Source organism: Zonotrichia albicollis, chromosome 19, assembly GCF_047830755.1.
Source record: "Zonotrichia albicollis isolate bZonAlb1 chromosome 19, bZonAlb1.hap1, whole genome shotgun sequence".
Taxonomy (NCBI): domain Eukaryota; kingdom Metazoa; phylum Chordata; class Aves; order Passeriformes; family Passerellidae; genus Zonotrichia; species Zonotrichia albicollis.
In genome coordinates, this window is record NC_133837.1 from 3399792 (window position 1) to 3421674 (window position 21883).

The 21883-nt window shown below is 53.7% G+C and overlaps 1 protein-coding gene across 20 annotated transcripts in view; it reads right to left on the reverse strand.

The window, feature by feature from the left end:
* CACNA1G (calcium voltage-gated channel subunit alpha1 G) overlaps positions 1 to 18981 on the reverse strand; it is a 146681-nt gene extending 127700 nt beyond the window's left edge. For all 20 annotated transcript variants that reach the window (XM_074555224.1, XM_074555218.1, XM_074555220.1 and 17 more), the window contains exon 1: positions 18254 to 18981. In XM_074555224.1, the coding sequence (XP_074411325.1) occupies positions 18254 to 18495 (242 nt within the window). In that variant the 5' untranslated portion in view covers positions 18496 to 18981. The remainder of the gene's footprint in view (positions 1 to 18253) is intronic.
* Positions 18982 to 21883: the final 2902 nt, after the last annotated feature.

Here is a 21883-nt window from a genome sequence, read left to right on the forward strand (position 1 = left end):
GAGAAGGAAGAGGGGGAGGAAGCTCCCACTGACACCTCGGCCAGCAAACAGGCGGATTTTCTACCTTTTCATACACGCAGTAAACCCCACCTATCTAAAGGTGATGAAGTATTTCAAGCCACGCTCGTTAGCACCTGCTGCGATCTCCGAAGGCACCGCTCATTCATCCCGTCTGCCCACGCGTCCCCGACAGCGGGAGGGGCTGGGGGTCCCCAGGATCTGTGTCACCTTGCAGGGAGCTGGCACGGGGACACTGCCACCAGCCTCGTGTTCCTTGTAGCCAGGCCAGGTGAGATGCCTGGTGGGAGCCACTGTTTCAGTGCCTGCACAGACCTGGCGTTCTCATCTCCCCCACTGGCCAAGCAGAGCAGGATCCAACCCCGTGGGGGCTGCCAAAGGCATCTTCCCCTTCCCCTCCTCCAGCCCAGCTGCAGCGAAGGGCCGTGGGAGGTGGGAACGAGGCAGCAAAAAGCATCGAACGTGGCACCAAACCCAGCCATAAATAATCTCCTGAGCACAGCCAGGTTTTACAGCCTTTCCCTCACCTTCCTCCGGCAAACCTGAGAGCGTCCTGGATTCCTAACCTGGAAACGGAGCGAGACGGTGGAAATAGCAGTGGCTTTCTCCCCTGCTCTGAAAGGATGGGGGAAGAAAGCAGCACTGTTAGGGCGAGCTGCAGCCCCGCCAAGCTTCGTGGTACAGGGACAGTGTGACCCCAAGAGGACCCAAACCACAGCTCCTCCACTGCCTTCCCATCCCACAAGATTTCATCTCACGTTTAAGATGCAGGATTGCCAAAAAGATCCTGCCTCACATCACTTTTGCTATGTGCCTGGAGGCAAATAATCTCATCTGCCATATGCATCAGTTCAGCGTATAAAATTCGTGGAACAATAACAACGAGGGGTTTTTTTTCATCCTCCCTGCCGTGCTCTCCTGCCTGCTGCGGGTGCAGGCTCCCCGGAAGGCATCGGCTGCTCCACACTGCGCTGCCCAGCACGGCTGCACCCATGGGTGCCACATCCCACAAGCTGTGCTGCTGCTCAGCCCGGCTGTCCTTGGGAGATAGACTGGGAAAAACAGCCCGCCCTCCCCAGTTTCCCTCAGGGTATTTAACGCTAACGTGATAATCTCCTCTACACACACACACAAACGGGAACCAAAGGTTTTCTTGGAAGAGCAAAAAAGGAGAATAAAAATGTGAGTCTGGGAATGCTGGACATTTTCTAAGCCACCACCCTGGAAAGGCTCATCTGGCCAAAAAGTGAGGGGAGGGATGTTCACAGTTCCCATTCATCCCAATGGGGACCTAGGGGGAAAGCACTGCTCAGCACCTTGGCTGCACCCCACCTTTCCTGGCTGAGAATCTTCCCCACCCCCTCAGTTTAATCTACTCTAGCCTGAAGAATTGCTTATGGAAGTGTAGTGGGTGAGGGACCATGGCTTGGGGGTGTAAGTAGATTTTCTCAGGTTCTTGCAAGGCTGAAGGCAGAGGAAGCTGCCCACCAGTGCCCTCGAGAGCCAACCACCAGCTTCAGCATCCTTCAGGGCTGCCAACAGCAACAACTCTGCCAGCACCAAAACCTCTGTCAACGACCAAGCCTCTGCCAACACTGAAACCTCCACCCCAGCAGCACCTCACTCCAGGCCAGCTCTCAGCCTGTATCAGCCCTTGGTGGGGATGTGTTATTTCAGTCACCCAGACCTATTGATTCAGGAGAATTAATTGATCTTCACTGTTCAAATACTGACCTCAATTAGAGGTACTTTTCCTTTTTACCTCTTTTTTTCCCCCTTTGCTGTCTCCTTCCCCTTGGCTCTAGTAGTTTAAATACCAGAATATCTACACTGGCCTGAGGGAGATGTGGTGTTAAGTGTACATTTGTATCTCATTTATAGCCAGGATCTTCACAGCTTTAATAAGCAGGTCCCCAAAAAATGGGAGGTGGGGGGGAAAACACTCACTGCAGGGAATGTTTGCTGCTGGCTCAGAGCTGCCCAGTCATTTAGGGGGTTTCAGAGATGGCACTGCCAACTCTGAGCTCTGGGTTTGAACAAATCCCTGATTTGGACAGCTCTCGGCTGGATTGGTAGCTCAGTCTTTCCCTGGGAATGATCCCATGCATGCTGAGCATGTCTCAAAGGAGCAGCACAGCTCAGCCTCTCTGCAGCCCACCCAGCCTCCAGCCCCCCACTCGCCGGGAGTGCAACAGCCCTTGAAGTTGCTCTAATTATCTTTATTTCCTTTCACTGATTCCCTACCCGTGGCATCCCAAGCCAAAGCCCAGGAGAAAACAGCCGGGATTTCAGATTTAATTAAACCTTGCTGAGCAGGCTGCAACCTTCCTCTGAGGCCAGCGCTGACGCCGTTATCCCTGAGCCTCCTGCACGCAGCAGGATGAGCACCAGGGAGCCAGAGGGGGCAACTCCTGCCCAGTGCTGGCACGGGGGTAATGCTCAACCCAGGGGTCACTCCCATCCCAGAAGCAAATTCTTGTCAGGGTAAGAAGCCCAATAGTTGGAAATTTTATTGCAATTCCGTATTTATTTGTTTATTTAACCAGCTTTATGTTGCTGGAATGGAGGCCCGAGATCAATCAGGGCACAGCACCACCACAGAAGTGGCTCTTTGCTGCCAGACCCAACAGCCAGAAGAGCTTCAGCACAGATTTTCCAGTTTTAAGGTTAATCCATCATGGCATCAGTTTCTTGTTTGACCAGGATGGACCCACAATACCAAACTTTCCCACAGAAAACACCTCTCCCACAGCACCTGCTCTTGACTCACATTTATCTTCCCATAACACACAAACACAGGGTAAATTCCAAAAGTTTCCAATTTCCCCAGTCTCACTCAAAACACACTTGAGCAAAGTTAGAGCTCCCATTCCCCAAAACATTAGTGGGACTTGGACACTGCTGCAGGTGTTACCTAAAGGTGTCTCCCAGCTGCCCACAGACCAAACAAAAGCTGTGAGAAAAAAAATTAAGAGACAATAGGTCTGAAAGTTCATAATAAAAAAAAAGAAAAATTTAACCACTTCAGTTCACAGCCTTTAGAACACCAAACCAGCAAACTTTCCCAAACCCACAAACCCATCACATTTATTTACATGAATGTTTACAGAAACCAGGGATACTCCTAAGTGTCCGTGCAGGCTTCCCATTAAAAACACATTGCGACAATGGGGGAAGAAACGCATTTGCAAGAAATGCTCCAACTGCTCCAAATAAATGAATTCTTAAAATTTTCAGCGTCTTAGTGGATAAATTTGTGGAAGGCTGTATTTGCTACAGTGGTTCAGAGGAATTGCTGCGCCCAGCATGTGTAGGCAACTTGACATCCACGGTGTTTTACATGAACCTGAGCACGGTGTGACCCCAGCAAAGCCTTCACACTCACCAGCTACAAATCCTAATTAACCTGTAACAGCTCAGGCTGGTTAATGAGCTGCTGAGCAAGAAATGGCAGAGGCTTCATGCAGAGACAGCAAGTGTCCTGCTGCCTCCCCCTTGCTGAGTGCTGCCCACAGAGGAGGGGCACTCCCAGCCTCTACACCTCATTTTGGTGGCTTGGAAACCCCCAGCCTGAGGACGAGGTGACTCCAGAAAGCACAAAGAAAACCCAGCTGTGAGCATCCTACTGTGACACTGTTCTGCCTGTGCTGAGGTGGCTTCCAGCCCTCTGGCCTTGAGCATCTTTTATATTTCTTCTCCTTCAGTAAAGCAAAGCCCATCAGATTCAAATTCAAATTATTTTGCGCACACACACATCCCCCCCCTTCCGCTAAGTCCTGCTGCTGTCATGAGGAAGATAAAAACTGGATAGCAAACAGCTTCCAAATCTCCATCAGCCTGGGAACACCCTACTGGCCTGCCCGTGGGCACCTCACACGCCTGATTCCCATAAAGGCCCAGGTTTCCTGCAGCCCTTGGGACCCTCCTCCCCAGTTTCCCCCCAGCCCCAGCTCCCTGCAGCAGCGGGTTCACCTCGGGATAAACCCCAGCACCACTCTGCTCCCTCAGAGCAGGGATCTGACAGAGGATGCTGAAAAGCTACCGGGCCGTTTCTATGGGTACATGAGGCACATGTTGCTATGTGATACTCGGCCCGTTTCCATGGAGACAGCAGGGCTGTCACCATGCAGGGCTTATTAGTTGCCATGGCTATTAAAAGGCACTTGTCCTCTGGGGATCTGGAAGGACCAAGGCTGCCACCTTTCCCTTGCCTCTCTCCCTGGGATGGCAGCAGCTCCCCAGGATCCCAGTGGGGACCCAGCCATGCAGGTCTGGCTCCAGAGGGATGGGCAGCTCCAAGCTAAGCTGAAGAGGGAGCCCAGTCTGCACTTTTCCATGCAGAACCACATGTGCCCCAGCTTATGAGGTGTCTTCTCCATAAGTGAGCCGAGCATTCCAGCCACGAGCTTTTGCTGGTGTGGTTCCAGCTGACAAAGACCCCACAAAGCAGAGTGAGCACTCAGAAGGGCCCAGTTGCCATCTGCCCACTGAACCCTGTCACACCTGCCCACCAGCACGGCACAGAGAATCTTTGCCCCGCTTTGTATGGTGGATTTGGTACGGCCAAATCCATGTGTCACCACGCAAAACCACCACAGAACTTAGCCCTTACAAACACGGCAGTGCTGCAAAATGCAGACAAGAGCATTGTCCTCTCTGCTGTGGACTCCCCTCCTGCCTCCCCCAGCCTGCTGCAAACAGCAACGCAGGGTGGCACAGCCCCTGCGTGCTACTTCCAAAGCCCATTTTTCCAGGCTTGGAGAGCTCCTTGCTCCTTTCTGCAGCCCCTGGCACAAGATCCAGCCCCCAGTCTCGCCCTGCTCCAGCAGTTCATGCCACAGCCCAGCACCCACCACTCCATCATCTCTCTAACTGCATCACAGGAGTGGAAACAGAGATGCAAGAAAGTCCTGGGTTTCATTTATTTTTAATTTTTCCCTTTAGACAGTCCCAGGACCTATTTCAGAGGCCCCACACTGCTTGACCAGGACAGCATCTGAACACATCTCCATCGTATCTCAAATCACCTCCCCAACAGACCCTAAATGGGTTTTTATGCAGCTATATAAACCCTTATGGAAAATACTTACATGCTCTATTAAATAAATTAAGGGTATTATTTTTTCATCATTCTGTTTGATTTTTCTAGGAAGGATGTAATTTTTTCATTTAACTCCAATGGACCAAAATAAATTTTAAAAAACCACAGCCAAAAACCTATAGAAAGGTATATTACTCTGTAGTGGAAAATTAGATTCCTCCTACACAATACTATAGGATGATTTAAATATAACATATAGGAATATAACATGTTATTAAATTGTATAGTATCTTTCTAGAAAAACCTGCAGTATAGGATTCTAAAAATTACTCCCAAAACCTATTATGCTTCAATCTAGCCCAGCTGGTTTCCTTTCTATTATATGCTGCAACTTTTCCTAAAAGGCTCAGGTTTTAATTGTGTCTTGAAATGTTGCTGCAATCACACTCCAAGAATGGCTCTAAATGCCCCCAGAAACGACAGAGCCAAGTGGGGAACCCCTGCCCTTGGGGTGGGACAGAGGTGGGGGTGGATGGGACCCTGCACTCTCCACAGTCAAAACCCACTCTAATTAGCAGAGGGGTGAGGGCTCCAGTGAGGGCCCTGGTGCTTGGCTTCTTGCCATGAAGCAATTCTGTATTTCAATTCCATTGCTCTCCCAGCACTCACCACCCCAAATATTTGGGGTATTCAAGTAATTATTGGTGCTTCAGCACTAGACACTCATCCTCTTCCTCCTGTCTTCCAAAAAAACCCAAAAAGGGTTACAGAAAAAAGTTGCCTGTAGCAGTTGCCATAGAGACTCTCCAGCTTGGCACAGAAACCCAAAATCTTGTAAAAAATGGAAGAATTTAAGATTTTAATCAGTGAAAACACACGGGAGGCCAAGAGCATCAACGCACATCCTTGCCTTAACAGCAAGATGTGTTCACCCCTTCTTTAGCAGCATCCTGAGAGCCAGCTGAGCACAGGGACAGAAAGGGAGAGGAATGAAAACAATGAAAACCCCGTTCGCTTTCGAGTATTTTCTGTCCCCAGCAAAGCAGCTTCTTGCTGCCCAGGCTGATTCTGGACCAATACCCCACCGGCCAAGCTGTTTGTGTTCCCATTTCCTTCATCTGCTGCCAGCAAAAGAAAAATTCAACAATACAAGTGAGGCAAAATATTTCCCAGAACCGCGCTATTTCTCCCATAAACTTCACCTCACCGCCAGCGCGGCCAGCAGCGGGGGAGGAAAAACAAAGGAGAAAATCCCGACTTTTAGCAGCATGAAATGTTTTTGCGACTGTCTTGAAATTGCTCTTTTCTGCTGCATCCTCCACTGTCACTCCTGACCCAGCTTCCACCGTGACCACAAATCAAACATCGTGGGATAAACTCACTGCTCTGGCATTTTCACTGCTTGGCTCCAGTTGCGGCCACTGGCTAAGGCAGACATGGCCCCAAGCACGCTCCAGTGGCTGCCTTTCCACTGGCGGCATCCTGCGGCACGCCAAGGCGGCCAAAGGATCCCGTTTTGCCACCTTTTAAGCCTTGGGATGAGTTAGGGAGGTGATGGCATCCACCAGCAGCAGCTCAGGGACAGGGCAGTGGTTTCACCTGGCAGCAGGATGCAGGGGATAACCAAAGCCACAGCACTGGGGAAAGCCTCCAGTGCCAAGGGGTGTTGTATTTCATGCCTGAGGAAACAGAGCTTGAGGAACACCAAAACAAGGAACTTCAAAAAGGAGCGGTGTTGGCCCAGGGAATATTGTTGTATGAGCTCAGCCGCTTCAGAGCGATGGAAAAAATCACGCACTGACCCGAAGGGGCGATGGAAGGACTCGGTGTGCGGGGGCTGAGCTTGAGATGTGCCACCAGCATCCACCCAAGGGGCCCGAGGGGAAGCTGGGTGGGAGTGCAGGTACCTGTGGCAACATCCCAGCACCCCAAGCTGCTCCAAAGCCCTGAAGTCAGGGAAGGAGCCAGACTTGGGGGCTCAGGGAACTGTCCCCACATTGCCCTGGCACGCTAACATCAAGGCAAGGCAACTGTCAGCTCCCAGCTTAGGCAGACTGAGGTGTCTCTCCAAAACCTTCTACCAACACCAAGTTCCCATCTGTTCAGCTCCTCACTTTTACCCTCTGCTGCACATTTAGATGCCCACCAGGATGAAGGTTCATTTGCTTTCCACTAAGCCCATCCCTAACAGCACTGGGAGATGCAGGATGTATCTCCCACCAGCTCCTCCAGAACCCAAGAGCTGCAGTCAGGACCTGGCTGGCAAGGAAGGCCCTGGAGGGAGATAGTGTGGATGGAGAGTTACAGACTAAAAGAATCACTCCAGCACTGGCTCATCTTTGGAAACAAGATCATTTTGGCTTGAAGGTCATTAGGAAAGGAGCTTTGTGACTTCTTTCTGTGCCTTTGCTCTTCTTCCATTAGAAAGGGGGTCTTACCACGGTGCAGCCATGTCCTGGGCTCTGCTCAGCCCACGGTGGGGATGTGTATGTACCCACACACACACTGTGGGCAATTCTAAAACTGCCCTGGAGTCCCCCCCAGATGCTCTCAGGGCCACTGCCAGGCTCAGAGCAAGGGCTCTGCTCAGGGACCTTTGCTCCTCTCAGTCCCTTTTTGCTCTGGACTAAAGCAGCCAGGCACTCTCAGGGCCACCAGGCTTCTGCATGGCCTTGAGATACAGGGCAGAGGCATGTCCTGTCCTCAAAGGCTCCGGACATTCCCAGTCAGATTTGCCACGGCTTCCAGTAGCCATGCCATGGTCCCCAGCCCTGCCCATGCTGCCCCATCCCCCTTGAGCAGCTCCCTCCCCTGCGCTCTCCTCTCTTGCTGTGCCTGTGTGTGGGTGTATTTGGAAACGAGATCTTTCCAGCTGAACTGCAAAATGAAATGCAGAGATCACAACTCCTTGAATAGATTCAGTGCATACCCCCCCCCAACCTCCAGCCTGCCCCCCATGCAAAGTCCAGGCAATAGTAAAGAAAAACCCAAACCAGAGGTGAAAAAAAATCCAGGTGTTCAGCAGACAAAAGGGAGAGATTGGAGAAGAGGTGGCAGGGGGGAGGCACTGCAAAGCACTTTCCTTTTACCCCCAGTTCACCACAAGATCTGTAGATTGACCCCCACTGGCTCAATCCTCTGAGCTCCCAGAGCTGAGACAGCCCAGCTTCATGGGGCTACAAGACAAGAGAAAACAAAGCCCAGCACAAAGCCAAGCCCAGAACCCAACTGGGATGTGAACATCTGCTGCTGGAGGAGCCAGAGCCCATTTACTGAGATGAAGGCAGAAGTGTCTCCACCCTCACTGTGATACCCCGTGCTGGCCTTGGGCTCCTCTGCTCTTCTTTTCCTGGAAAAAGACAGGATTCCCCTGTTCTGCTGCCATGAGCAGTTTCTGAAGAAGGGGATGTGATTTGCTCCCATGGGAACAGCATGTTGGTGTGGGGAGGGGGTTGCAGTGGGGCAGGATGCGCACCATCATAAGGGACAGGATGGAAGGAAAAAACAGAAGCATCCTGAAAAACACCCTCACCACAGCAATGCCCCATCCCGGCAGCAGGGCCTGAGGCAATGGGTGGGAAGAAGAGGAGATTTGGGGGCTCAGAGCACCATTCACAGCCTGGGACTCTTGCACTAACACTGGCTGTGCCAGAGAATGGGGTGATCACACACTGCTGAAAGAGGAGCCACACAAGCAGCGAGTTATCCCCTACATGAAACACAGCCCAAGAGGGGAAACACCCACCTCAGCTAGAGGAAGCACCCTGCCACACAGGGATGCTCCAGCTCAGCCTCACCAGGGGAACATGAGAGGCCAACTTGGCCCTTGCTGCCACCATCCCTCTGTTTCCCAAGCTGCTGGCCCTGTGTGCACCACACATGTGTGGGTACAAAGCCCCAGGACATTGAGGACACTGAAATGTGAAATGCCCTGTGCCAGCCCCATGGCCAGCATGGTTTTGGGTGCCTGGGGTCAGCTCGCATCCACTGGGTCATCAACAGAAGCATCCACTCAGCATCGACAGCTGAACTGGAAGAGCTCACCCCTCTCCCCAGGCTCATGGACACACAAAGCCCTGGGCCAGTGCTGCTGAGGGACAGGCTGAGGCCCATCTGATCTCCCCAGACAACTGCCTAAGGGGCACAAAATCCCAAGGACAGGAAGAAAGGCAGTGGATAAGAATACGAGACTGCAGCTGTGATCCATCCCAATTCCAGAGCCAAGAAACTTCACCTGCATGTCTCCTCTGAGTTGAATCAGGCTCCACAGCCTCCAACGCTGAGCCAGCCATGGATCACAAACAATAAAGCGATTTATACAAGGCAGAAACCTTCAGGAATTATGCTGTATGCTTGCCGTATAGTGCAAAGACATTCCCCTCTGCATGTGGCTAGGTCCTTTGTCAGAGGAATTTGGATTTTTGACCCTAGAAGTCAGGATGAATCTCTGAAGGAACATCAGAGACAGACCTGCACAGTGATCCTGAGCAGATTATGGTCTCAGGGGTATATCCTGAGACATATTTATGGCCCTCCAAAGCAAGATAAGTCAATAATCACATACAGTAGCAGTTACGAGTCAGATATTAATTTAATTCCTTTCCTCCCTATCTGCCCGGATAAACATTAATTCAATGGTGCATCAGAGGGCTCCTTTATTTATCATTCTTATTGGAGTTTTTTTTTTCTCCCATTAAGGTAGAATTGTTACAGCCAGGCTATCTAGACATGATGGTTCCCAAATTAAAGACATTTTGCATCCAACACAGGCACAGGGACCACCAGCCCAGATCTGGGATTCATGTTATTAGCAGCAAGCACTGATGTGGAGGAGTCTGATTAAAGAGCAGCCCATCAAACACACTTAGAAGCCTCATTCACCCACAGCAGAAGGAACAATTTATTCCTACAGCCCCTGTAGCCAAGAAGGAGCAGAGACATTTGCTCCCTTCCACAGGATCCATACAACCTGGCCTGAGGAGCTGCACACCCACACACAGCAGAGCTCCCACCACCTTCTCCCCTTCCCAGAGTACAGCTCTTCCCAAGACTAGTCGCAACCCAGAGTTAAAAATGAACCTTACTCATGATTAACATCCTTACTTACATAGCGTGGCTGGCAGCTTAACACCAAATAAATGTTTTGGCAGCAGGAGTCGCAGGCATGGGGGCGAGCCCTGCCCTCCAGAAGGCAGCTCCAGCCTCACCAGGGGTTAACAGGCATTTTCTATTTGAATTAACAAATCATCAGCAAGCCCTCCTCGCCATCTGGGCAGGGGAGGGCTGGGCTGCTCTGGCCACCAGCATCTCCCAGGGAGCACAGAGGCCATCAATAATGCAAGAGGAGGGACTTGGAAACATGACCTGATTAAGGTATGAATCACAGGAAATCCTGGAGGCAAAAACCCCCTGGGGGTGGTCGGACAGCCAAGGTGAGTGAATCCCTGTGAGACTGCCCAGTTCCACTGCTGCTGCCCGTGGGTTTGCCTTCAGCCCCCAGGCTTAGGGAGCATCTCCAACCTGATTCAGTGGATGCACTGGGGGAAACCTCTTGGAAGAGAACTAAATTAGAGATAAATGTAAGGATGCTTCACACCAGAAACCCGTAAGTGTGGGGCTAGCACCTGGATTACAGTAAATAAATCCCCTTTTCTTTATAAGCTAGTCTGTGCCAAGCTCCAGGCTCTCAGTCATCCCCTGTTTAGCATTTTGTTCCCATTTTCAGCCCTCTTCTGCTCTCGCCCTTGGATTTTGCATCCCGGCAGAGAGGGAGAGAAAACTGGGATGACACAGGTGACAAGAAAACCCCAACACCAAACAGCCGCCAGTGCCTTGCACCTAGGAAACCTGCTAAAAATCCCAACCAAAACAACATTTCAGGCACAGAAGCCAAACCAATGGACAATTTCTATCCACTTGTGACTAAACCAAGTCACGGTTTGAGGCTGAGTCAGGGGCACATCCCAGTGCCCTGCCCGGCTGGGGATGCTGCTCCTGGCACCCCGAGAGCCCCTTTCCCGTAAGGCTCTAACCAGCACCACCACAGCCAGCACAGAGAGCAAGCCTCAAAGCTTCCCTCAGCACATATTCAGGCTGAAAAATGTGTTTTTCCATCTGCTGGAAGCTTCTTTGCTGGGGCTTTGGTAGGAAGCAGATGTGAGAGCATCCCAAAGCACGACCAGTCGTTACTCACTCTGTTATATAAAACCATGTGAATTTCCTCTTTTTTTTTTCTTTTTTTTTTCCTTTTGTGTTGTTTTGTGGTTTTTTGTTTGGTTGGATGGGTTTTAGGGGCTTTTTTGTTGTTGTTTTGGTTTGGTTTTTTGTTTTATTTCTTAGCACCAGGCCAGATTCCTGGGTGAGAGGCCAAGGCTGAAGAAAGCCAAAGCCAAATGAACCCAGGTTGGGGGAAACCTCTGCATGCATCACCATCCAAAGAGAACATTTCACATCTAGGTTGCTCAGCAGAGAGCCAAGGCACAGAGGAAGGGAAAGCCACGATCTGGCCTCGTAACAAACCCAGAAACACTTAGGCCTCCTAGTTAACTAGGAAATTCAACCCTCTCCAAACCACAGCGAAGCTTCAAAGCCCTTCTAACCTGACTCTGGATGCTCCTTCCACAGTTCCCCGTGGACGGCCCCGTTCCCTCAGACTCTACTCCCAGCCAGCAAAGCTGCCGGGGGCAAAGGCTCCCCATGGGTCCTCTGCCAAGGGAAAATGATTTCATGATCCAAGTGAAAAAGCCATCAGGGAGGTTCATTTTGGTCTAAGGTTTTTCTCCCTTCCAGCAAAACAGTAGAAAAAAAAAAAAAGAAGTTGAGTAAAAGCTGGGCAGGGAACTTGGGGTAATCCGAAACTTGGTTTTTTCAGAATGGGGGGGAAAAATGAAAGAGAGTTTAAAATAAAAAATGCAAAAGCAGAATTTTTCAGCACAATGCCAAAGCTTCTGCAGGGGTGCAGGGGAAGAAGAAAGCAGAAAATTTTCTGTGCATCATAAAATCCTGAGCATTTCTAGACTGGCTCCCACAACCTGCATTACTGAGCAGGGCAGAGCACACAGCAGCCGATCAAAGTGAGAGCAGAGCCATGGGAGACACATCAGCCCCAAGGATGAGTGGTGGCTGGGGTGGTCCAGCCCCATGTCTGCCCCTCCTGTCCTGGCCACGGGGGCTGGGGAGAGCTGGGATCTCTGCCCCGGCTCCTGGCCCCACATGAAAGCAGCCCCACACGGGCCATTCACTGCAGAGCTGGACCCGATGATCCTGTGTGTCCCTTCCAGCTCAGGATATTCCGTGCACTGATCTCAAGCGAATCTCCAGAGACGCTCCCCAGCCCGCAGGAGAGCAGCGTTCCGGATTTCCTACAAGGAGCCCAAGCAGAGCTGTCCCAGCATTGCGGGGTCCCCGGGCAGGACGGGGGCTCCCCTCCCCGGGATGACATAACCACGGACTGCATGAGGCCGAGCCTTTGTCTGTGCGCCGGGAGACAGGGAGGGAAAGCAAGCAAGCAAGAAAGAAAGAAAGAAAACTTCTGGAAGTCATTATGATTCCTCTGCTCCAGTCTCCTTTTTGGCAGACAGCTTCCCTCTCCCCTTCCCTCCCCCCCACCCCACCCCAGCCCGCTTCAAAATGCCAGCCTATGATTTTTAAATGAGAAAAAGCTGCGCTGTACTCCAGCACTTGGATAAACTCCTACACAAACTTCCAGATGTGACACAACAGCCTGGAAGGGGGAATTCGCAGAAGAATCTCCTTAAAAAACACATCCACACGCAGGGAGCAAAGGCAGCGCCGGGCTGCCGGCACAGCTGGGCCATGGACGGGCCCAGAGGCCGCTGGTGAGATGAGGTGTCACCCAGATTAGGATCAAGCTGCTCCTGGCTCTTCCAGGGAGGCAGGGATTAGAGGAACGCTGGCCACTGCACCCAGCTCTGGGAAGCCAACACCGCCTCCTGCTCCCGCTGAGCTCCCAAAAGGTTTGTGAACAGCAGGGAAGAGGATTTGCAGTTATTTGTCTCCTGGGAGGAGGGAAATAACCACAGCACCTCTGTGCTGCCCTTGCTCAAAGGTGATGGGCTGAGATCATCACGCAGGAGCTGAGCGAGCCCAGGGAGGCGCCAGCACCTGCCCAGGATGCTCCATCCAGGATGCTCCATCCCAGCCAGGAGGGCCAAGGGGCTCTGGGGACCCCTTGGTCGGGCATCAGCCACACAAGCCAGGCTTCTCTTCTCCCCTGGAACCAAGGAAGGGGCACAGAGAGAGCAGAGGCTCAGCAACAGCGGGAGAAATTCCATCTGCCTGGGGAGGGGGGGAGGCATCAGCGGGTGAACTGGGTCAGGGGACAGAAACAAGCTCAGGTGCCCTGGGATGGATCAGACACAGGTGAAGCAAGTGGATTCTGGTTCCTTTGTGGGGTTTTTAAATTAAAACAAGATCCATTTCAGGTCTGACCTCTCAAATCAAAGCGTTTTGCTTTGTTAAACTCAGAAGTGAGGCTGGAACAAATGTATAGAAGTGTATATAAGGACACCACATGCACTTGCCCCAAAAAAACACTCTCTTTTGATAACAAAAAAATGAATTTAACCCTGCATTACACTGAATTCTTCAAAGAGCAGCATAAGCAATGTCTGGCTCTCCCCATGAGCTGACATGGCTGAGGAGGGAGTGAGGACACCCCAATCTTCCACAAGGTGACAGGGGTTCCACTTGCCCCTGCCCTCACCACAGGCATTGCCATGAGAAGGGGTGCTGGGGGGCACTGCTGGGCTTGGGGAGCCCAAACCACAACACAGCTGAGCAGCCTCAGGTCTCACCCCCACCAGGCAGGAGGGTCCTGGCTCTGGTGCAGTGGGACACACGAGCATTCCCTCCCTGAAGGGCTGGATCCAGCCAGAGCAGCACAGAGTGGCTCCAACACAGAGCAGGGCACAGGGTGAGCTCAGCAGGGGCTGACTGTGCTCTCAATGGGGCCAGCACTGCTTGCCATGAAGAACCAAGCCCTAGCACAGCAGCTCCAGCCACCCTGTGAGCCAGCCTGGTGCAGATCTCAGCTACACTTTGGCATGCAGCCATGGGGATTGCAGACCCATTCCTAGAGCTGTCTGGGCATCTGCAACTTCCAACAGGAGCTGGGGGCAATCAGTCCTCCCCAGGACCCAGCTTTGGTCACCCACCTCTTCCTATTGGGGAGTGAGCAGAGCCATGTGAGGCAGCTGCTGGAAGAGTCCTCTCTGTTTTATTGCTGACAGAAGGCAGGGCTGCTTTCTGTGACCAGATCAAGATGTGTTTCTTTGCCAAAGCCATTCCCAAACCCCACATCCCAGGGATTGTACCCCAGAGCAGCCAGGCCATTCCCAAACCCCACATCCCAGGGATTGTACCCCAGAGCAGCCAGGCAGGATGGGAGCGCTCCTCCTGGCGCCACCCAAACCTCCCCTTCCCAGAGAGGGAATTTGCAGAACTGCCCTTCACCCTCCCAACCAGGAGAAAACACCAGGATTTCAGCCAGGGTGGGTGTATCTCCCCAGGAATGGCACCTCCCAGCAGGGTTTTGTAGCGCCCATTGCCGTGTGCTGCTTTCCAGGCAGCAGCGCTCTGCAGGCAGGCGGCCGTGGGGGATGAGGCAGTTTCCAGTAGTACAATAGATATCACAGGCCCTTTCAGTTACACTGTTATTTCTCTATTCAGAGCTCTTAATGCCAAGTGGTAGCTTCCTCCCCACTTTCTCCATCCCCACTCTTCAATCACTCCACAACTCTCAAGAAATAGCCTCGTTTCTTGTCTCTGATCAGAGGAGCAGCCTGGCACAGACCCTGATACAGCCTTTCATCTTCCCATCATTCATGGTGCTTTCATTTTACAAGTGAAAGTCAAGTAACCAGCTTGCCTCCTTTTTCCTCCCCCTCAGAAAACCCTCTCACGGCCTTGCCAGCACACACACCAGGACACCCTGCATGTGCCACAGCCCTTCCCACCCCTGAGCCTGTGGCTCCAGCACTGTGACCACTGAACTTGTCCCTGCTCTTCTTCCCTCTTGACCCAGGCAATTCTCAACCAGGGAAGAACCTTCCACCCCAGAGCCACCAGGAATATGAAGGCTGTCACCCAGGCTCGTCCCCTCAGCTCCTCATGGCTCCCAGAGAGGTTTTCACTCAAAGACCACAATGGAGTGGAGGGAGAAGACATGTTGGCCATCTGGTACATGTTTAGAGTTAAAAATCCCAAGGTTTCAGGCTCTGGAAAATTCCTGCATCAGGACAAACTTCATGGCCTCTTTCTAGACCTAAGGGAGAGGAGGAGCAGGAGAGCAACACAGTGCCCCACATCTCTGCCCCAGACAGCAAGAGAAAAAGCTTCCTGGTCCAGGCAGAGAATGCTCTAGACAGAAACATGGCAGAAAACCCCCAAAACCACATCAACAGGACTTTGCATCCCTGCTGGATACTCAGCACCTCAACCATCACCCTCCCCTAACCCGGCCTCAGGTACCACAGTCACACCAACTGCCTGGACAGGGATTTAGAGCAGAATCCCAGGAGTTCCAGCTGCACTTCAGGGGCACAGACTGTTGTTCCTGGGCAAGAGTGGGTCCTGCATCTCCTCCTGATGCCCAATCAACCGTAAATTTTATCAGTCAGATTAGAACACTGCAAATCTGCCTGGAAACGCCGCAAGCTCTGCATTGCCACAAGCACAGCTCAAACCAGAGCCCTCCCATCCAGTTTCTGCAGGAGCCAATGCAGAAAGGTAAAATCACCTGAGGGAGTGGCAGAAGGCAGTGAAAGCTCCAAACTCTCCAGAGCTGGGGCAGGATTCACCACCCACTCAGCCAAAGCATTGTCACTCCTCTGCAGGGCAGCTGGTGGCAACAAAGACTTTCCAGCAACATGATTACATGGTTTTAACACTGAGGCACAATTCCTAGAAGGTTACAGCCTGAGAAGGGCCACCACACTAAAGAAAAAAAAAAGTAATAAATATAAACACGAGCAGGTTCAGCTCCAGCACTGGAGTGGCAGAAAGGCAAAGGGATGAGCAAGACAGTGCTCTTCTGAGCAACCCAGCAAGTGATGGGACACAGTGCAGGTACCAAAGTAGCTACTGTGTTCCTCCCATCTGAAGGCTGAACTGGTTTTTGTTGTTGTTGTTTGTTTGTTTGTTTTTGTTTTTGTTGTTTTAAAATAAACTCCCCCGATTCTGGGTCAGTGACCCTGAAAAAAACCAGCTGCATGCTTACATGACTCAAAGATCCACAGCATCACCCCTGTGGCCCCAGGACTCCCAGCAGGATCCTTTCTCTGTCAGTAACAAGTGAGAAATTGGTGACAAAAACCCCAGCTAGTGGGACTGCACATAATGCTCATCCCTGACTCACAGTGGTGTTTGCAGGTGCCCACAATACCACTGATTTTCCAAGGACAAAAGTTAATCAGATTGTTTTTGCATCCACAGAGGAGAAAACACATTTCAAGCCATTACCGGGGTGGGGGACTTTGCTGAAAACACTAAAACATACAGGTGTTAACATCAGATTCAAAATAGCATGTCAAAGATTAAAAATTTTTTAAAAAATGTTAAAAACCCATAAATACTTGGAAACATATTTAAACCAGTAATCATAAATACTAATAGTCGTAGTAGGCACAAGAGCACACTGACTTGCAGCCTGTCATTAATATTTCTTTCCAAAACAGAAGGCTTCACAAAGTTGTTAGATTTCCTATGTTTAAATAAAGGCAGTTTGAACTGCTTAGCTGGCCTGAAAGAGATCTGTAGAGAAGCTGCTGAGGGTATTCATGACTGGGAAGAGAAATCTTGGATTTTTCCCTCTTGGGGGACATTTTAGGAGAGAAGGCAGCCTGTTTATCAGAGAATCTTTGCTGAAGCTCAAGTAAAACAATATTCACAACTCCAGCAGACCCTCACCATCAGCTGAGATGTAGTCCTTAACCGTTCCTGCATACCAGGAGTGGAGAAGGACTAGCACAAGGCATTCTGGTGCTCGGTACCGTGTAACATGTCCTCCGTGCTGCTGCACAGCCTCTCCCCCTCCAGATGTGGGGCTGCTGCCCACACTGCTCGCCCGCCTCTTGCCGGCAGCCCAGCACGGCTGCGGGAGCTCCCCAGGCAGCCTCTCCTGCACCAGCCCCTGCTGGAAGCCACATCGCTTCACTTTATTTCATTTTGGGCTTTTGTTTCTACAAATAATACATGAAGCTGGAATTTGGCGATGGTAAAATATTCGGAATGCTAGAAGCCATGCGGAAGCCATGTGCTGGTTGCAACTCAACTCCAAAGGGAAGCTTTAAAGACACCAAGACTGTGAAAGAAGAAATTTTTCTATTGTCTCCTCTATTTCTTCCCCCCCCACCCCCCCTTTTGAAAGCTTAAACTTGACTGAAGCGGCTCGGCCTATGCCAGAGCAGACAGGGAGCTTGGAAGAAGATCAGAAGCCTTTGGGGGGCCGTGGCTCACCCCAGGATGTGACAAACAGCCGCCCTTGGCCACTGCCCGCCAGGGACCACGACCCCCACCCTGCCCCAGCCCGTCCAGGCAAGGAGCATCCCCCGGGGATGGGGCCGAGAATGGGCCTTTGGACGGGCCTCAAGCACCCGGGATTGTTTAGGGACCCTGGAGCCAGGCAGCAAACCAACCCCCCAAAACCTCCGCCTCCCTCCACACTGCACCCGTCTCGCAAAACCTCAGGGAAAGGACCAGGGAGGCTAAAATGGGCAAGAAACGGGGTCAAGAACGAAAAACGGATCCACAAGGGAAGAGACCGGGCTTAGGGTCGCTCAGTGTGTCCGGGGAGCTGGAGCGGAGACGGTCGGTGCCCTGGGGGAGATGGTCCCCAGCAGCTCCACTCCGAGTCCCTGTGGAACGGAGCGCTGCAGCCCGCGGGAGCCGAGGGAGGGGAGCCCGCAGGAGCGGAGCCCGCGGCACGGCACGGACCGACCGACCACCCCTGCAACAGCCCGGAAAACTTCCCGGGCCAGCAGCGGGGAGGGGGGAGCATCGCCGGGTGCCGCCCGCTACCCCGGGGACGGCGGGTGCCGGGTCCCCCCAAAGCCCGGCTCCTTCCCCATCACCCGGCGGGCCGCACACAGGAGGTGCTCCCCGCCCTGCCGGCCGCTCCGGTGCCGTGGGGGCCCCGTGGGGCTTACCTCGCCGCCGAACACCTGCAAAGGATACGGGTTACAGACCAAGCGGAGGCACCAGCTCCGCGGCCGGCTCTCCTGGCTCAGGTAGAAAAAGACGACGGGCGCCAGCGCCGGGTAGGGCAGCGCCTCTGCCTCCGAATCGCCGCTGCCCGCCTCCCTGTCCCCCGGCCCCGGCTGGCCCCCAGCCCCGGACAGGTCATTAAGGCGGATGAAAGTCTTGGCTCTGCCCGGCTCCGGATCTTCCTCGGCCGCTCGCGGTCCATCTTCGTCCATCCTCCGGCCGAGGGCCCCGGGGGAACCGGGGCGACGCGGGGCGAGCCGGTGGGACGCCTAGAGTGGCGCGGCCATGGCGGGCTAGGGGGGCTGGGGGATGCGGCGGGGCGGCTTCAGCGCCGGGGTGGCATGGCCGGGCGAGCCGCTGCCTCTCCCCCCGCCGGGGCCGGGCCGCCCCCCTCGTCCTGCCCTGCTGTCTGCGGGCTCCGTAGCTCCTCCTCGCCGTGCCTTCGGGGGCCCGAGCCGCGGGCAGGGAGGCGGCGGCGGGGCGGCCCCCGCTGCCGGTGCTGGCCCCCTCCCGGGGGGCGGCCCGCCCCTAGCGGCTCTGCCTGTCCCCTCTGCTCCCCAACATCCGCCCGGGGCGATGGGATGCTGCCCGGCGCGCCGGGGACGGGCGGTGGCAGAGGATGCTCCCGCGGCGGCCGCGCCGAGCCGAGCGCTCCGCACAGCTGGATCCCTCACTCCAACTTCAAGTCCCGGCCCCTCCTCCCCCCGCCGCCAATGGGGGCTCGCCCGCTGCCCCCCGGCGCCTCCCCATTGGCTGCCGCGCCTGTCCGTCCGGGGGCACCGCTGGCCGGGCAGCGCGGTCCCCGGCGGGGCTGGACGGGGCGCACCCGGGGCCGGGCAGCCGCTGCCCCGCGGGGTGCGGGGGCACAACGGGGAGACGAAGCGCCGAGCGCTGGGGGCAGGGAGGAGCGGGAAAGCCGCACGCTGCGTTAGGCGGAGGCAAGCCCCGGTGGGACACTGCAGCACCGGGAGAAGGGGAGCCGGGGGGAGGCGAGAGGGAGAGATGCGGCGGGAATAGACCGCCCCGCCCGGCCTCTCCTGCGGGAGAGAAGAGCGCCAGGAGAGCAAGGCCGGCAGGGGCAAAGTGCCGAGAGGGCTGCAGGAGCCGGAATGGAGCCCTCCCGAGTGCTGCCTGAGCCTGGCAAGAGATCCTGGCCCTGCTGCGGGTCCCCAGGGGCTGGCTCCTGCCCCGTCCTCCCCGCCCAAGAGCGGAGACCGTGCTGCTGAGCTCGGTGCATGTGGGTCACGGCCCGGCCTTCCCCCCTTGCCGGTCTCCGGCTGCTCGAGAGCGGCCGCCCCGTCCCGAGCCGCTCGCCCCCGGGCTGGTTGGGTACAGCCAGCAGCCCCAGGGAGGCTCGGCCCGAGGCGGGGAAGGGGACTCGTCACCCTCAGCCGTGGGAGCAGCCGGTCCCCCCGGTTACCCCCGCTCGCAGGACGCGGCCGGAGCTCCCTCTGCCGGTGCGAGTCCCGGCCGCGGCGGGAGCCGGCCCCGACGACGGGGGACAGGCGGGGGACACACGGCCCCGAACGAGGGGCACGGGCCGCTGGGCGCTCCCGGCCGCTACCGAGTCAGACCTTCCTCCAGCGGGACCCGAGCAAAGGATTTTCTGCCACCAGCCGGCATTTTGACATCCCCAGGCTGAGCCAGGACCGTGCTTCTAAATGCTTAGAATTTTTTTCCACTTTAGAAACAGCTTTCTCACTCTTCCCCAGTAGCCGCTCCATCATATTTTAATAAATGTGAGCATGTCCTTCCCAAGAGCTCCAGCTAGTCCAAAAACACCTGCAAGAACAACAGGCAGATGCTCCTGTCTGACCCAAAGTGCCTTCTCTTGGCCAAATCCTGCTGGCCTGGGAGCACACTTGATCTTGGATTCACAGCCTGTGCTGTCCAACCTGAGACAAATCACATTGCTATTGGCAAAACTTCAAGGCCAGCCAGGCTCTGCTGCAGAGCTGTGAGCGACAGTGTCCAGGCAGAGGAGATTCAAATCCCACAGCCCTCTGTGCAGGCCAGGAGACCCTCCTGCAGGTCCAGAGGCACACTGGTGTGACAGCACATGGCGTGTGTGACACCAGGGGTGTGGAGAGCCCATCACACAGGTGCTAAGGACAGGGACTCCCATTTTTTCTACAGGTTTCTGAGCGATTCCCCCCTCTGGATGCAGTGTGTGCATGGAAGGGGCAGAGCTTGGCTGCCTTTGGCCTCTCCCTGCCAGAGCCAAAGCACATGAGCACACCAAGAGCCCCCAGGGAGCCCTCCCACAGTGGGGCACGCACCAGCCCCAGCTCCCTGGAACAGCACAGCCCAACAGCTCGGCTGTGGTACAAAGGCAGTTCCTGGGAAGGTCCACAAACACATTTGCATGTACAAGGTGCAGTCCTAGATCAAGCAATTTCCTCGCTACACATGTACAGCCTGGTCACAGCTGCTTTTGATCCGATTCTCTTTGTATCCCAATAATGTACAGAGAGCCTTTGTGTGTCGGTCTGTTTATTTAAATGGATTTGGAGCAAACATTTTTTTAAAGCTGAAGCTTTGAGCCTGTAAGTGGGTTACCAGATTATATGCTGTCTTCATTTTAATTACATTTGGCTCGTTTTGTTTATTGCATACATTTTCAAGAATTATGCTTACCGTGAGAATTGAAAGCATTTTGCTTTAGAAGATACCTGCCCTATAAAGGGATCAACATCACACAGGAGAGACGATGCAAACCTTCCCATCTCCAACAGCACTCTCCCTTCAACTAGGACAGGAAAAAAGGAAGAGGATATACAGTCTGTCAAGCCTATATTTAAAGTGAAGCACTCAAGGAGGATCAAGCCTGCACCACCAGCCTAATAGGAGTGTGGCACAAGCTAATACTAAACTAAAAAGATGTTCATGTTAGGGGAAGAGTGATCTTGGCTGTGGATCTCGAGGGACAAGGACCCAGAGCCTGGCACAGCCCAGCCAGGATGTTTGAGGGGGACTCAACAACCCAACAGGGCTTGTTTGAGGGGGACTCAGCTTCCAGACAGAAGTGGAGTGATGTGGGCAAGAACAGGGAACAGAGCTCCAGCCCAGAGCCTTGATGAGAAGGATGGAAAGCAGTAAGAAGTGACCCCGGAGACCAGAGCTGCACATTTAAGGGATTTGGGATGTAAATGAGTAGAAATTTCAATACAGCATAAGGAACTAACGAGGTCACCTCACATGCACAGTTCTGGCCTTCTAATTAGACCAAAGATAGCACAGGAGAGAGGGGATGAGGGTGAGCCAGGGACAGCTTAAATAGTGGCAGGAGTTATAGGGCTGTGGTGGTTTTGGACAGGCAAGAGGAAGGGGACTCATGCACTGCAACATCAGTTATGCCCCCAAGAGCAGTTGTGATGAGCACCAGATTACTCAGCAGACCCCTGACAGGGACACATGAGGAGGAGGAGTAAGAGGAAGTAGCCCTGCTTTCATTCCAGCACAGCCCTCTTACTCTGCTCTTCCACATAGCTTAGGAGATTTCTGGGGAGAGCACAGCTCTGCACTCTCTTCCTCAGCAGTCCTTCTAGGAAAAGCATTGTGAGCAACATTTCACATCAAGGGGGAGAATTAGCCAAGCTG